Genomic DNA, 15,770 nt, shown 5'->3' on the forward strand with positions numbered 1-15,770 from the left:
TGTCAACAGCCATTGCGAGAAGAGGGCGAAATACTAATCTTATCAATTACTTTATTACTGTAACAATAGATGGTGTATATTTCAACTCATATTAACATATGCTGCTGTACTATTGTTGTATGACAGATTCTGGTTTTGTTCCATTTAACTACAGTGGCTAGAAATGTTCACGCACAAAAAGAAGTACGTCATATTGCTTACTTCCACGTCTGAGAATGAGTTGCATAGGCAGAACAAGCCAACCAGTGCGGTAGTGCAAATTTGGGGTCAGAAACATGACAAGAGGAAAACATGATGCAGACACTAACTTGTTATCTACTGAGAGAGATATAGAAATACATTTATAAAATATCAAATATCTGTCAGTGTGCTACAGAAGAAAGAAAGAAGGTTAATGAAGAAGTGAGTGATTCTTACAGCAGCTCCGGATGATCCTGGACGTCCCCGTTCACCAGGTAAACCACGTGGGCCCTGAAGAAACACACACACACAAATAAATCATTTATTAAATGAATATGAACAGTCTCAGATGTCAATAGTGGGATGTAGAGAGCAGCTCAGATCAAGTTCATATTGAGATCTGAGCACAGTTTGAGATCCTGAAATAGTCTCCATTTGCTCTCCATTTGATCTCATTACTGTCTGTGAGTTGTTAAGAGATCTCATGTGCGTTTGCTCTTTTCTGTGAGGGAAATTTGGTTGCAATATTTGTAATACCATGTTTATTCACTTTCCTAATGATAATGATAATAATAATAAGATTTATTTATATAGCGCCCTTTCCAGTGCTCAAGGATGCTTTACAGTAAAGATACAATTAGAAAAGAAAAACATCAATGTAATAAACAAAACTGACAAACTCTAGTACAAGTGAACATTTTGAATGAAACACAATGAGAAAACGGGACGTAAAATACGAAAGATAACATTCAGAAAACAAAGGGATGTAGAGCATAATTTACAAATGAGAACATTCAGGGAACAGGTGAGTTTAAATTCAGACATATTATTGACACAGCGGAGAGACTGAAAGAATTTAGTTAATTTTGTTAACTCTCACCACTGATTTGTTGAGAGTTAATATGAGCCTGAAATGAGAGAGATGAATTGGAAATAAAACCTAAATTTTTAACAGTACAAGATGATCTAATAAGAGTACCAGCTGTCTCACAAGAGAAGTCATTAGGAGTGCTAGTGAGTGACTGGGTTCCAACAATAATGATCTCAGTTTTATCCATGTTTAGTTTCAAATAATTAGAGGTTAGCCAATCTTTTATTTCATTCTTGTCTCATATATGCTGATGAGCGTGAGCCCATGGCAGTCTGTTTAACAGCATCTGAGAGCTTGAGATGATCTGACTCTGACACGCTGCCAGGAGAAATGAAATGTTTACCGTGTGTGTACTGATGTTTGTTTGAATCTGACATCGGTTCAGGTGTTTAAAACAAACTGCAGCTGCATGTGTGTTAGGAATAAAAATGTATTCCAGAGAAACAACTGAGGTTTCTAGTTACAGCTGCAGTCATTTGTACAGGACAGCAGTTGAGCGCAAACACCTACCATTGGTCCAGGAGCACCACTTTCTCCAGGAGACCCGGCCTCACCCTGACAGAGACAGACAGAGAGAGAGAGATGGGTCGAACCGAGCATCAAACACTGAACTACCCATATACTGTATGCAATGGTGGAAATGTGATTTGTGAAAGTCATACTTTTGACCCAGTGGCTCCGGACTCTCCTTTAGCACCATCAAGACCTGAATAACCCTACAAACACACCACAGATCAACACATTTCAGTGATACTGTCATCACAGTGATGCTAAATGATGACATTACTACAGTGCTGAGGTGAGACCCTACAGGCAAAACCATTGGGTCATTCCATGTCAACTCATCCAGAGGTCCCTGGCTCTAATTTCTGATTTTATCAATATTATTTCTGAAGAAAGATGAACATGTATAGTGAGGAAAGCCAAAATATGAAATGTCATTAATGTCATTTTAAATATTCCTCTTTAAAAGAAAAGAAGTATCATCTTTATGTAAAGTGACCCAAATTTGGTTTTTGACCACTGAAAATGTGTACAATTTAACAGTTTACCCCTGGTCCACATTGAGATCCCAATATATCCAGAAATGAACCATACAAGGCCTTAAATATGAAGATGCCAAAAGGAAAGTTTGTTAAGACCCAATGTCTAAAAGCACATTAAGATATCTTTGTTACTTCTTGAGTTACAGACATGTAAACTTTGGGGAAAAAACTTGAAAAGTGCTCTTTCCCTATTTTTGAACTGTCACCATTGGCCCATAATGCAACAAAGCAAACAGATTTTACTAATAGAGCTGCTAATATCTGTGGAAAAATAACATCATGATGCTGTCATCTTTCTGAAGTCATTTTTACCATCCTGTAATTTGGCTCTGAATCTCAGGTGAAAACTGTAATTTTGACCCCCCTCTACACAATAGTGCATTACTCCATAAATATACATCTGTGACATTTAATATTTTGGCGTCCCTATACACATTTATCTTTCTTTAGAAAAAACATTAGCAAAATCTAAGCTGAGAAAGTTTCTGAAATTTGACACGGAATGACCCCATTGCTTTTTCCAGCATTGGTCAGATTTTGAGATTTTGGTCTATTTTGCTTTTATAACAAGTCTTCTTTCAAAACATCCAAAATATGCATTTTAGTGTTTATTTTATCAGTCTTTATATATTTGCATCTGTAGATTTAAATTCCAGTCCATATCTTTAAAGATATTTTTGTCCACTTCATGAACACCAAACCATACACATTTTTATTCCTGTCTATATTCTGAAGGGTTTTATTTATGGGTTTGTTCATATAACATTTGATTTGTACTATTTTCCCCCCAAAAATCTAGTGATAATTGAGTTTTGCAATACTTCTAAGTTTTAATGTACTGTGATCAAGCACCTGGGGAAGTCGATAGTTAAGAGTGTTTACCCGATTCTGTAGTGTCTGGCCTTAAGAGACTGACCACAAAAAGATCAGGTGATGAAAAAGTGCACTAACTCTGTGTCCCTTGATTCCAGGTAGACCTGGTGTTCCTGGGAATCCACGAGCTCCCTGTGTTGAGAGAGAGAGAGAGAGAGAGAGAGAGAGGGAGAGAGGTATGAGGCGAGTGGAAGTATTCAGACATCTCTTCTTTCTTTCTCTGGCCTGTGGCCACAGCACCGTCTCACATCTGGGCAAAAGCTTGAGAGCCGCGGGCAGCAGTCACTGCTTCGCTGTTCTTCTCACATGGATCAAGCACTTTAACACTGTTTTAATTTAAAACGGTTCACCTGAGGCCCGAGAGGTCCACGGTCACCAGCTTTCCCAGCTTTGCCTGCTTCCCCCTACAAGTGAAACACAGTGATTTCGTACATGAAGCTTAAAATGAAACTCTGAGCACAACGTGTTCGAGTGAGCGCTACTGTACTCAAATGTCATCTTGTGGCAGAAAAGTGTAACTACAAACCCAACAGGAAATGAAAGATTTGCATTCATGCTTCAACATCAGAGCCCCGCAGTTGGCCGTGAACAAATGCTTAGAAAAACGATCATTTTGATGCATTTTTCACATTTATCTATTTCTAAAGCGCTTTATACTATACAGATTGCTTCACAGTGATAAAAAGTAAAATAACAGCAGTGATGTTGTCAAATTCATCAATTAGGAAAAAAAATTCAGTTTCAACTGTCATTATTCAGATCAGTTCAATTCAATGTTATTTTAGTATCATTGAGATACAATTATAATCTTTATTAATATTTTGAATCAGTTTTTATTTTTGTTGCCTTGATAAGTAGCTGAAATAAAACGTTTTATAATATATGATATCCTGATTCGGTTCAAAAATCGATAATATTACTGATTTTTGATTATCTATTATCTTCATTTAAAAGGCATCTGCTGCTGTTCTGACACCAGTGACTTTAAGACACTGAAATCTTTCAGCACGGTGTGTGCGTCATGTGTGATGTGGGCAAGAGAAATGGAAGGAATGGAGTCTGAAGAGAAGAACAGCTGGAGACGCCAGAACAGAGAAAAACACCTTGGCGCACGTTTCAAGAGGGGCCGCTGAGAAAGTGTTGGGTGGGTGATTTGGTTGTTTGTTTTTACAGAACACATTCTTTTACTATGTTCATAAAGAGTATATGTGCATTTACGCTATGAGGACGAATCAGATAACTGTGTAAGCAGGTCAATCACACTTACAAACACGCCGCTTGATGTTGAAGTGAGAGTACTTACATCATCTCCTGGTTTTCCTGGGGGACCAGAGGGGCCACGAGAACCCATTGGGCCCTATCGAGAGAAAACAGAAATCTGAGATTAGAGAGGATGGGACATGTGAATGATTTGAGATACGAGTGAAAACTCCATGCTTGGTGAGAACAACGCTGAAGTGTATTCAGTGCTGATTTTGTGGTCTGTGAATTACAAAAATACATAAACGAGTCCAGTGAGCCGTGTGCACTAGAGGCTAGAGGATCTAGAGGCTTATTTCAGTTAGAATTATCATGGCTAAATGAAGTGCCATTTGCACACTGGGAGACTGAGTGTAATGGTCAGTAATGAGGTCTTTTATGAAGGGCGCTTCAGTTCTTTTGGATACGTACGAAGGATCCGGGCTCTCCGGCTTCTCCAGGGTTGCCTTGAAATCCTTGTGGGCCCTGCAGCAAAAACGAGACCGAATTCACATCACAGACGGTGCATTTAATCTCATGCCAGAAACAATATTTATATAATCAGTAAGTGTACAGTAAGAAGAAGTACTATTAGACTGCTGGAGCAAAAGCTGCTTCTGCCCGAAACACAGGACGAGTCTGTGTATAAAGACAAACTTTTTCCAAGATTATCACTTGGTTTTCATGTAGCCCTTGATATAAACAAGAATGCATTATTTCACTTAAAACAAAACTCTACTTTTAAAGAAAGAAATCAAAAACATATTATCTGTGTAAAGAAAAGAGATGAAATGAATGATCTGTTTGCATTATGGTAGAATGAGGACAAAGCCCTACGGCTTACAGAGAGGATGAAAGTTACTAGTGCTAACCTGCGTGTGTGTGATATGTTATTTTTATCTTCGGGAAGCAAAGTATCATCTTACACACACTATTTTTGCACATCTTTCACAGGATAAAAAACACAGTGACTCTATTTACAGCTGTGTCATTACTTATTATGTATGGCATATGTCACATGGATGAGGTGTTTATGGAGGAAATACACTCACAGGAGCTCCATTGGGGCCTGGTGGTCCTCGAGGACCCATCGGACCCTGAAGAATAAACAGAATAACAACAGAAATCAGGGAATGTGTTCAGTCATACAGTATGAGGAAACACAACGGCACTGCCGTTGAGCAGATGCTGCTTTGTAGTTGTGCTGTCCTAATGTGCTTTTGTGCGATCTGCTGAGAGTGTGGTGTCTGCTGGTGTTCATGGGAAGCCCTCAGGACAACAGAGTGACTCGCTTAGGCAGAAACACTTAGAGAAATCCACAAACTCACTCCAGCTTCACATGCAGGAAATCAGCTTAGGTGCTCTGAAGCCTTGTGACTTACGACCAATTAAATGTTTCCGAGCTTTTACACCAGTGACATGAAGAAAAGCGTCAATCAGTACACACCGAATCCACTGTAGGATAATAATACATCTGAGAAAAAACCATCAGCCATGCTCAAACAGATAATAATCATAATGGTTCTGAAGCGGGTGATTTCCCAAATTATAGAGCTTCTTCTTCATTCTAATTGAGGAGCTTTTGCATTTGAGTATTTGTAATAATATTTGACGTGTTACTTTTAAACGTAGCTGACTCATGCATGCATTAATATTTACAAGAATTTAGGTAGCTTCTCCTGAAACCACAGAAAAATCTCAGTCGACACAAACTGAAATGGGGCCGAGCTCCTGAATGACGCTTATTGTTTAAAGAGACGGATATATAAGTGAATGCAGTGGGAGTTTCCTGGAACGATTAAAACACTCTGTGTTCTGTACATCACATCACTGGGTGTCTGCAGGCTGAACGTGGAGCTTATGGAATATCTTTATGTCAATCAGGACAAACAGCAAAGAACACACAAATACACTTTCAGATGTTTGCATGCTGAGAAAAAAAGTAACATTTTGGGAGCCATCTAGATTATCTGAAGAGCATTAAAATAATCCATTTAAATTATATTCCTTTTGTTAATTACTTTTTTGTTTGTTTTATTTCACAAAATTTAAAAAATAATGCAAAATAGCCCTTAAAGACTTATTCATACACATTTCAAAACTGTTGAGCATAATATACTCAAAAAAGCCATAGGCGTATTTTCACTGTGGTCCTCGGTATTTCAACAATGGACAAACAAATCATAAATGGAGTGCAATCAACATCCAGTTCATAAACTCACCAAACAAAATTCTATAAATCAATGGTAAAAAAAGCCATTTTTAACTTCCCTTCTAAAAATACTATCAACTTGTATTTGTTTAATACACCCAGGTAAATTATTCCAGGCAACAGAGCTAGTATATAAAAAATATAAACCTACAAGGATAAATATCATTACTACTTGCCCTTGTAGAACGACAGTGAACCTCTCTTACAAGTACATAATATTCTAACAAATACCTTGGAGCACTTTTCTTTAATATCTTATACACTATCACCAATTTAAGAAAAATTGTCCTTTTTCAACTTTTAAAAAAATGATTTCCCTATAATATTCATCTCTCAAATGCTTCTGTGGATGTACTTTCAATATAATCCTACACAACTTATTTGAGTAGTCTGCAATTTTCTTTTTAATTTCTTTGTAATACCACTATACCAAAATGTTGCTGCGTAATCATAGTGTGACTGCACTAATGCACTACCTAACATTTTTAAGATTTGAGTATCTAAGAAAACCACCTGTCTAGCTAAAAAAATTAATTTGATTACAGATTTTTGAATGGGCTAATTCAATTTTTAAACAAGATAATCAAATCCGTTTTTATTGAGTCTACCTTCAGCCCTTACAGTCCTCATGTACCTGGTCATGACAACAGCATTCTAGTTCAAAACATACATTAAGCTGCTAGCAAGTGCTTGTGAAGTTCACTGCTTGTGAAACCATCAATGGGACTAGTTTTCTGGTTTTATCTGGCTGTCAACTGGGTGGGATTTGTTAACCCTTGTGCTGTGATGAAAATCTCCTGATCTTGGAACTGACTGATCGTAGACCTCACTGATCTGACCTTATGATGGGCCAATAGGGTCAATATGGGGATGATGATTTCAAGTCATCTGCTTTCTGCCAATTCCACAAACACACATAAAAAAAACTATTAACTAACAGTTATAACAATTATCTAAACTTCCATATAGTTCGGAGAGGTCGAAGTGAATTACTAGGGCGACTGCAGGCTTCATTGCACAGGATATGATTTATAGAAGACCCAGGCTTTTGATTGGTGCTGCACTTGTGAGGTGTTGAGTGTTTTTCATTCCAAATGCCTCACAAATGCATCGTTTATGCTGTCTGAAGTGCTTACATGCAAATCTCAAAATGCTTTTATGATAAGAAATTAATGTAAATACAGATGCTTCAAAGAGCTGTAAACAAATGGGACAAATTATCTGATACAGTTTGACCCAAAGAGATCTGTGCATTAGTGTGAATGCAGCTGATTAGAACTATCATGTCATCAATAATAATCAAGCTCACACTTTAGTTCACTGAACAATTCTCATTATTAACTAACTAATAACTATGACTTTTGCCTCTGTAAATTCCTAATTTGCTGTTTATTAATAGTTAGTAAGGTAGTTGTTAAGTTTAGATATGGGGTGGACTAAGGGATCTAAAATATGCTCATGCAGAGTAAGCGTAATAAACAGCCGGTATGCTAGTAATATGCATGATAATAAGCAACTTGCTAATAGGGAATAGTGTTCTCTAATCTAAAGTGTTACCGTAATCAAACATCAGTAATGTTGAAAAAAGGTAACACTTTACAATAAGGTCTCATTTGTTAACAGTACTTAATGCATTAACCAACATGAACTAACAAAGAAGCATATATTTGTATTGAGAATCGCTGGTAATGAGTAGTGACATTTTACACTAACCCTTAGTGTTTACTGCTAAAACAAAATGAGAACAAGATGCATTAGAATCAGACTATTACACTATGAATTGTACACTAAGCAAAACATGAGTTAACAATTTTCAATAGCAAAATTACATGATTATAGAGCGATGCCATTGCAAACGTTCAGGTGTGACGCTCACCATTGGTCCTTGCATCACTCCCATCTGTGCTCCTCCAGCTTTGTCATCAAATCCACCAGCCATCTGAGCAGCAAAGTTCTGAAAAAGAGCTAAATCATTCAGCATCGCCAAAATGTAAAACGGTAATACAATCCACAAGTCCACATATGCCTAAAATACTTTCTACAGATACAGACATGTGGCTTGCTGTCTGCTTGAGCTCTACATTCTCCTTAGGCTACTTCATTAACAGAGGTTGATTAATATACAACAGAAGCAGCGCTGGAGGTGAAGTGTTTGCCACAGTCTGAAAAGCTCTTCTCTTCTCTTACTGCTGTCAGAGTATCTGCTGAATGCAGGTAAAGGACATGTGGCATCTGTCAAACTCTCACCCCCCCCCCTTTCCTTTTCATCCTATTTCTCTCACCCTTAATCTGCCTGTGTTTTCTCACTCCTGACACAATCAGCTGACAGCGTATTTCATATTTCATTGCATTTCAGTAGGTGAGTATCATCTGATTTGTGGTTTAGGTCCCTTTTTTATAGTCATATGGAGACTGACTGTGTCTATAAATCTAACAAATACTTACTCCACCGAGGCCTGGCGGTCCGTTTGGCCCAGGCGGTCCAGGAGGGCCAGGGTTTCCAGGGGTCCCTGGCTCACCATCTCTGCCACGGGGGCCTGGATTTCCCTAAAGACAGAGAGAGAGAGAAATGCAACAAATGACTTAAGATTAATTAAGATCTTTATTAATTCATGAAAATAACCTCATAATAAATATGTTCCTCTCTTATAAAATGTCTTGTTTTCTGTGTGTACTGCCCTGGTATGTCTACTTCACTTCATTTATTTATCAGTCTAAAGAAAATCCCAAGAGGAGCCTGAAGCACAACAGAAAGTCTGACAGGAAGTGGAGCCCACCTTCTCCCCCTGCTCTCCTCTGTCTCCTCGCGGCCCTTGTTCTCCTGGTGGTCCCTGTTTGGTAAAGGAGAGAAAGTAAACGGTGTGTGTTTCTGAGCATGCTGCAACACAACTGCTAAAGCAAACCTAGAGAATCCCAAGAATGCCAGAAGTATTTGTACCATAGGACCGGCTGGTCCCCTCGGTCCCACAACCTGGGGGGAAAATCAACAGAGCGTCAGTGTTAATTACTGGGAGAGGCTCTACCATTTCAAACAAACACGAGAAGAAGATCAAATTCACAGAATGCACTCAGAGATCTGTCAGACTTCATTAGTGCCGTGTTGACGGATCACTGTGGCAGTTTCAGGGTGAAGTAGCTGACACACACACACACACACACCCACACACACCTCAACTGTGTCTGCCACTGTAAATCCAGTGACAGCACACACACATCATTGATAAAAGTCTGAAGCTTACATCTGTTATGTCTCCTGGTTCCCCCTTTTGTCCCTGTTGCACAATGGGTAAATTATGATATTAGCCATATTAGAGAAAATATTTCCTTAAAAAAGCAAGAAATTATGACCCTTTCAAAATCACTATGCTATTGCGGTCACATCTTGAATGGCATTATTCAGATTAAACTTGAAAATACAGCAGTACAGAGACAGCATGGCCTAAGAGATTGACTTCTACATCACATACATGCACACATTAACTAACATTTCAGACCAAACACAGCATCTCTAGACAGGATGAACCTGAGAGTTAATCATAATCTACAACACTTTCAAACAGACATTAAACACAGACTCACCTTAGCACCTGGCAAGCCTGTTATTATCACGGCATGAAAGATAAAAAACAGAGTGTTAAAAGAGCATCATATAAAAGCAAACCTAAGTTCTGTTTTTTGTTGGCAGATCGAAAATGACTTTACTGGTCAAAAAAAGAAGCGGTCATATCCACTGCATTCATTTCAGCCAGTTCAGATTCCACCGTCACAGTCGGAGTCTTGAAGACTTCTAACTGCAGTACACTGTCAGAATTTCTATATTCTATATTCTATATAGACTATATTTTCACTGTAAACAGTGCAGCTGGAACCAATGCATGTATTCAGGCACTTTATAATGATTATGAATCTAATGATTTCACTGTTTTTGTTTTGAATTCCCACAGGCATCATCTGAGACGGTTCTCTGTTTACCAGTGACTTACATGTTCAGACATGCGCACAAATCTATGGGTTTTTAGCAAGAATGATTGTTTTTGCAAATTGTTATGTAATGAGTTAGTGAGAATTGATTAAAGCGAGTCACTCAGGGTGCTTTCGAAACTGTTTAATTATAATGCTATTGTTTGCATTCAGCTGTTGTGAATCTGCTACAAACCAAGATCAAAACATCAGATGTACTATTTAGTTTTACTTAACAGTGAAAGATTGTTACATTCTCTGTGCATAAGTTAATGAGTAGTTATAAGCTTAGCTTTGTCTATTTTGTGATGTCACAAAGTAACACTCATTAATGTCATGAAGCACGTTTAGGTTACCTGTATTCCTACTTTAAGAATTACTGGCTAAACAAAAAGATTTGATTAACCTGAAGCGTTTGTCTGCATGGCATTTTAATGTAATGAAAGAGGAGCAGAGGAGCTGCTGACAGTATGCAGATAAATCAGGGGTGTTCAATCCGGAATCCTGGAGGGTTTCTGTCCTACAGAGTACATCTCCAACACACTGCCTGGAAGTCTCTAGTGAATCTGAAGTCCTTGATGAGCTGGTTCAGGTGTGTTTAATTAGGGCTGGAGCTAAACTCTGCTGGACAGAGACCCTCCAGGAACGGTTTTGGAAACTCTTAACAACCGTTAATGCTTCAGTGTAAATGTACTGTTATTTTAAAGACGTTGGTGGCCCGTTGTCGTTTAGAGTTAAGGAGATAATAAGAAAAGATCACAGTTTACCCATACATGAACTGAGGGCAAGCTACAACCTGCCACTAACGTGATAGACAAAGATTGGTGTGCTGTTCACATCTGACCACGGGACATGATAGCAAACACAGAGAAAAACACAGTAAGGGCTTTGATCTGAAGCAGATGTCAGTGGCGGGAGGCTGATGCACCGGCTCCGCTTATTCAAATCGCCAGATTGTGTATTCAGAGACGTTTTCTCATATGCACCAATGGTCTCCATGATCTGCTCAAGCTATTAGGCGTTCAGGAAATGCAGCCCAGTAGTCTACTTTTTTTCCTTCTCCTTCCAAACTGTTCATAACTTTTTTAAGTCAGTTACATGAAAACTGGAATTGGTCTCATTTGAATCCATAAAATAAGACTCATTAACTACACTGTGAAAATGTAGGGGAAAAAATGTATACATAAATAAATAAATCTGTGAAATTTAAAGTAAAAATGTTTTTACGTTTTGTATATGTGTGTCATATGCACAAATACAAAACACCACCATGGTAACACACATGACACTAAAACTATGCAATAAACATCAATTTAACAACATTAGATGTAACACAAAACCCTAATGTACATAACTGCTAACACGAGTAAAGGCAGATGGAGACAAATACAGACTCATGCCAGATTTGTTTTGTTGTTTCCTTTCTTTGTAAAGAAATTAGGAACTTTTGTAACGGTGACCAAAAGAAATCACTCGAAATATACATTTCCTTCCATGACATTAAGTCAGAGATGAAACTCTATACCACGTCTGTTCAAATGAGGCTCTCTCTAAATGATTCCCATATGTGTCCATCACACTCCTGCCGCCATTGATATCCATTCCAGACAAAGCCAACACTGCGACTCACTAGGGTTAGTCTTTTCTCATTTCAAATTGTTTGCCAGGTTGTTTTGGGATCATTTTTTAAAAAAAGTCCTCCATTAATTTTTAAGGTGCTTTTAAAAAAACAAAACAAATCCATAAAACAAATATGAATACAAATGTAATTTATTTATAAAAGCAAGAAATAAATAAATTACGACCAGGGGAGGAAGGCCGGTCAGCGGCACAGACTGGACAGCACTCCCCAAACGGGATCTCGGGTTTGAGACAGTCTTTCAGCTCCTCACAGATGATTTCGTCACAAAGGACCGCGCCGGTGTCACAAACACAGATGCGACACGGCTCTGGTTTCCACACGTCCTTGTCCCTATAGAACTGTCCGTCCTGCGTACAGCTGCCTGGATCTTCTGTGAGGAGCGTGAGCAGAGGAAGAGGAGGAGGAAGAAGCGGGAGGTGACTGGGTGAGTGGGTGGAGAGTTAAAGCACAGCGCTTCAGGTAAAACCTACGAATCGCTGTCAAAATGACATTAAAAGGCCATTAAATCCATGATTTGGATTTGGAATCCCAAACCACATAAGCTTCATGATTAGTGGAACATGACTCAGGTAAATCATATTAGTGGAATGCATACAGTAGAAAGCATTAAAAAGTGCATCATTTTAGATTTTCAGTGCACAGGATCAGTGCTTTTGTCTTTGCTGTCATCCCGTTATAGCATTGTCACGCTCATTCAAATGCACACCACAAGATGGCAGCAGAAAACTAATATCAATGAAACCAGCTAGTTAACAGTCATTTCAAAGTGCAGTTCAAATCTCACGACTTTGGCCTGATTTACTGCCCTCAACCGTGACGCTTCCAGGTTGTTTAAAACACACAAGCTGCCCCGATTCCTGATACCACATGAAACTTTGTGAATAAAAGATGAAATGCTGTTCAATTTAATATCACCTGATTCAGTTTAAACAGACAGCACATTTTATACTCAAATTACTTTTCTTTCAGTCAGTAGTAGGTTATTCGAGCTCATGAAATCACAGGCAGTTGTAGACAAACGGGGCAGTGAGAGAGATTTTGGGTAGTCAAATAAGCACTGTTTGTTTACCTTACAGGCCTGTTTATTTTCTGTAAATTCCAAAAGACCTCATATGGCGATGAATGATGCCTTTCTGAAAAGTAAAGACTGAGCAATTCACAAGCTTTTGCCTATTCTAAACACACAGCTCTGGAAGTGTGTGTCTGTACGCTGCCAGAGCAAATATGCAAGAGAGAGCGGAGAACGGACAGCTTTCACTCACACACACACACACGCTTCGGGCCTTCCTCACAAAAGTCTTCATCAGTCTTCCTTCTATTCTGGTTCTAGATCCGCTGCTCTACTGTCTGAGCTACAGGAACGCAACCATGAGCTCTTTTTCTTTTTTGAAGTGGAAAATGGAGGAAAACTCCAAATTGGACACAGGTGAGGGGAGGTCTCTGGTTTCGGATTGTGTCTTTCCTTTCTCTCTTTTCAACTTCTGTGTAGGATAGGACATCCATATGCTAGTTTGGATTGGATGCCTCTGCAGAACGTAAAATGATGCCATGACTGATGGTTAACAAATGGCCTTTGAGCTGGCGACCCAGACAATCTGTGACCCCGCTCACTATGGGGAGCTCTAAGGAAACACTTATATCCCTCTCTGCTACAATAACCCAGTTGTTAGCTTTTGCTCTATTTCTATTCATTCTCTCTCTCCCCCTGTCCAATTGCTTCTTTTCAAATTTATTTTATTGTTATTTTTACTGCCATTTTGAAAAATTCACTGTGAAATATCTTGTAACTTGTTTACTGGTGAGCTTGTTACTCCTACAATTCCAAAATATGGTCAAAAGAATGTGGCTTGCTGAATTATAAAAGCTGCCTCTGTCCTTTTCATGTTTTTCCAATAGCTTTTCGCCAGTCAGTCTTTCCTGCTTTCCCTGGACTATTGTAGCCCCTGGCTAATTTAGAAAACAGATGGAAGCACTATAACTGTATGGAACAGTAACTCTGACGGAGGCCCACCGCTGCTGACTTCAACTACTGATACACCTCTGGACCTTTCACAATTAGTCAGTGCTCTGGATGAGCCAAATAGAAAAACTTTCTGAATCCCTCCAGCTCAAAACTTTCATAATTCGAAGGTGTTTGGAGCATCTACCTTTTGAGCAAGCCTGGATTTGCCCTGGTGGCCCCTGACAGCAGAGGAATGCACTCTTTTACAGGCCTGACCAGCTGAGCCTCCAGGCCATCAGGAGGGCTTCAGCCAGCAATGTATAAATAAAAGAATGATAGAATAAAACAACGAGTAAGTAAATAAATCAGCGCTGTGTGTGTGTGTGTGTTTGAAGGCTTTAGGAATGTCCCACAGGTGTCCTGATGGATGAAATACCCTGAATACCTTCAGACTGCTGCTCAGTGCTGTTCGTAGTCTGTGCTTCAATATAAAAACATTCTGACCAGGCGCTATGAATCCATTTCAGAAATGCCCTAGACTAAATAAATGAAAGAGAAGACGTTTTTTTATTCCCGATTTCCTCTCATGTCTTTGTCTTTCTTTCTTTTTTTTCCCCTTATAAAAGAAAATATTTATTTGGTCTGGCTTATTTTCTTTGTTTTCCAATTAATGCACTGTCAAATACTGTACACATATATTCCTCAATACCTTTGCCCCGCGACTTTCAACCTGGCAGAGCGCAAAGTATTATCTTTCATTACAATTTATGCAATATATTCAAGAATTGCCGTTTAAAGAGATTTCAAAAGTCTTACAGCACAAGTGCATTAAAGGGAAATGTTTCTGAAACTTTTGAGCGTAAAATGAGAAAATGGTGGGCAAACTCACGGTCATCCTCCTCTTGGCATTTGACAACGGCCAAAAATGCGACTAGTGTTGTCACAAATAGCAGTAAAGTCCTAGAATCCACCAACAGGATCATATCTAAACTGCAGACATGCGGTGTTAAAGGAGTGGAAGAGAAATCACTTGAATTTAGTGTTTTCTCCTAGTGATAGGCATGTAGCATTTACTCCAGAATGGTGGACAATGAAGCTCAAAACTCCTGCAGAAGCTCTGTGCGGACTGATCCGGGGGCTGCAAGTCTGAGTCCATGCAGCACTGAATGGAAAGTGTGCATTCGAAAATAAAAATCCACCCCTTCCCCCCCATGAAGCTGAAATCGGAGAACCTTTGCCCTGCTCCCTCCTCTCGCACCCATTATTTAAGAGCCCTCCTTTCAAGTGCAGCAGAGAGAAAGGAGCCCAATAAACCTCTGCCAAGAAAACAATCTTTCAAGAGCAATTATTCACATTTTACGCATTACAGTCATTCTGAAAGAAATGTATCTCGCTATACAGGGATTTAAAATGATGTACAGTCAAATCTGTTCTGTACTTAAAATAAGGCATGGCTGTAAATGTATTAAAGAGGATATTAATGTTACAGTTTTACACAGAGGCATCATGCACTCGTTATTTTTGAGGGGGCACAAGTGAATTGGGGGGGGGCCTTGCCATAAAATATTTTTAATACGATTGACTTTCTATTTAATGTGAACTTTATAAAAATTGTAAGTTACTAATTATAACACTGTACAGAAAGAGAGCAAAGAACATTTACATTATCAAAGAATATTACCATTGTACTATGAGTCTAGCCAGAGTTCAAATACTCTCAAAATCTCCCATTATAATCACTGAAGCTGTTTACACTGTGAAATGAATATCATGGAGCCGCTATTATGCCTGGCATTGAAACTGCT

The 15,770-nt window shown here is 38.8% G+C and overlaps 1 protein-coding gene across 1 annotated transcript in view; it reads right to left on the minus strand.

Annotated features, from left to right (window-relative positions):
- LOC107574130 (collagen alpha-1(II) chain-like) overlaps positions 1–15,105 on the minus strand; it is a 40,046-nt gene extending 24,941 nt beyond the window's left edge. The window contains exons 1-16 of the mRNA XM_016260596.1: positions 14,855–15,105; positions 12,187–12,393; positions 10,001–10,017; positions 9,661–9,693; positions 9,360–9,392; positions 9,199–9,252; positions 8,867–8,968; positions 8,298–8,375; positions 5,262–5,306; positions 4,642–4,695; positions 4,274–4,327; positions 3,321–3,374; positions 3,049–3,102; positions 1,714–1,767; positions 1,562–1,606; positions 418–471 (exon numbers count right to left, since the gene is read on the minus strand). Of these exons, the coding sequence (XP_016116082.1) occupies positions 418–471; positions 1,562–1,606; positions 1,714–1,767; positions 3,049–3,102; positions 3,321–3,374; positions 4,274–4,327; positions 4,642–4,695; positions 5,262–5,306; positions 8,298–8,375; positions 8,867–8,968; positions 9,199–9,252; positions 9,360–9,392; positions 9,661–9,693; positions 10,001–10,017; positions 12,187–12,393; positions 14,855–14,948 (1,032 nt within the window). The 5' untranslated portion in view covers positions 14,949–15,105. The remainder of the gene's footprint in view (positions 1–417; positions 472–1,561; positions 1,607–1,713; positions 1,768–3,048; positions 3,103–3,320; positions 3,375–4,273; positions 4,328–4,641; positions 4,696–5,261; positions 5,307–8,297; positions 8,376–8,866; positions 8,969–9,198; positions 9,253–9,359; positions 9,393–9,660; positions 9,694–10,000; positions 10,018–12,186; positions 12,394–14,854) is intronic.
- Between the last annotated feature and the right edge of the window lie 665 nt (positions 15,106–15,770).

Source organism: Sinocyclocheilus grahami, unplaced genomic scaffold (genome assembly GCF_001515645.1).
Source record: "Sinocyclocheilus grahami isolate Dianchi unplaced genomic scaffold, SAMN03320097.WGS_v1.1 scaffold2123.1, whole genome shotgun sequence".
Taxonomy (NCBI): domain Eukaryota; kingdom Metazoa; phylum Chordata; class Actinopteri; order Cypriniformes; family Cyprinidae; genus Sinocyclocheilus; species Sinocyclocheilus grahami.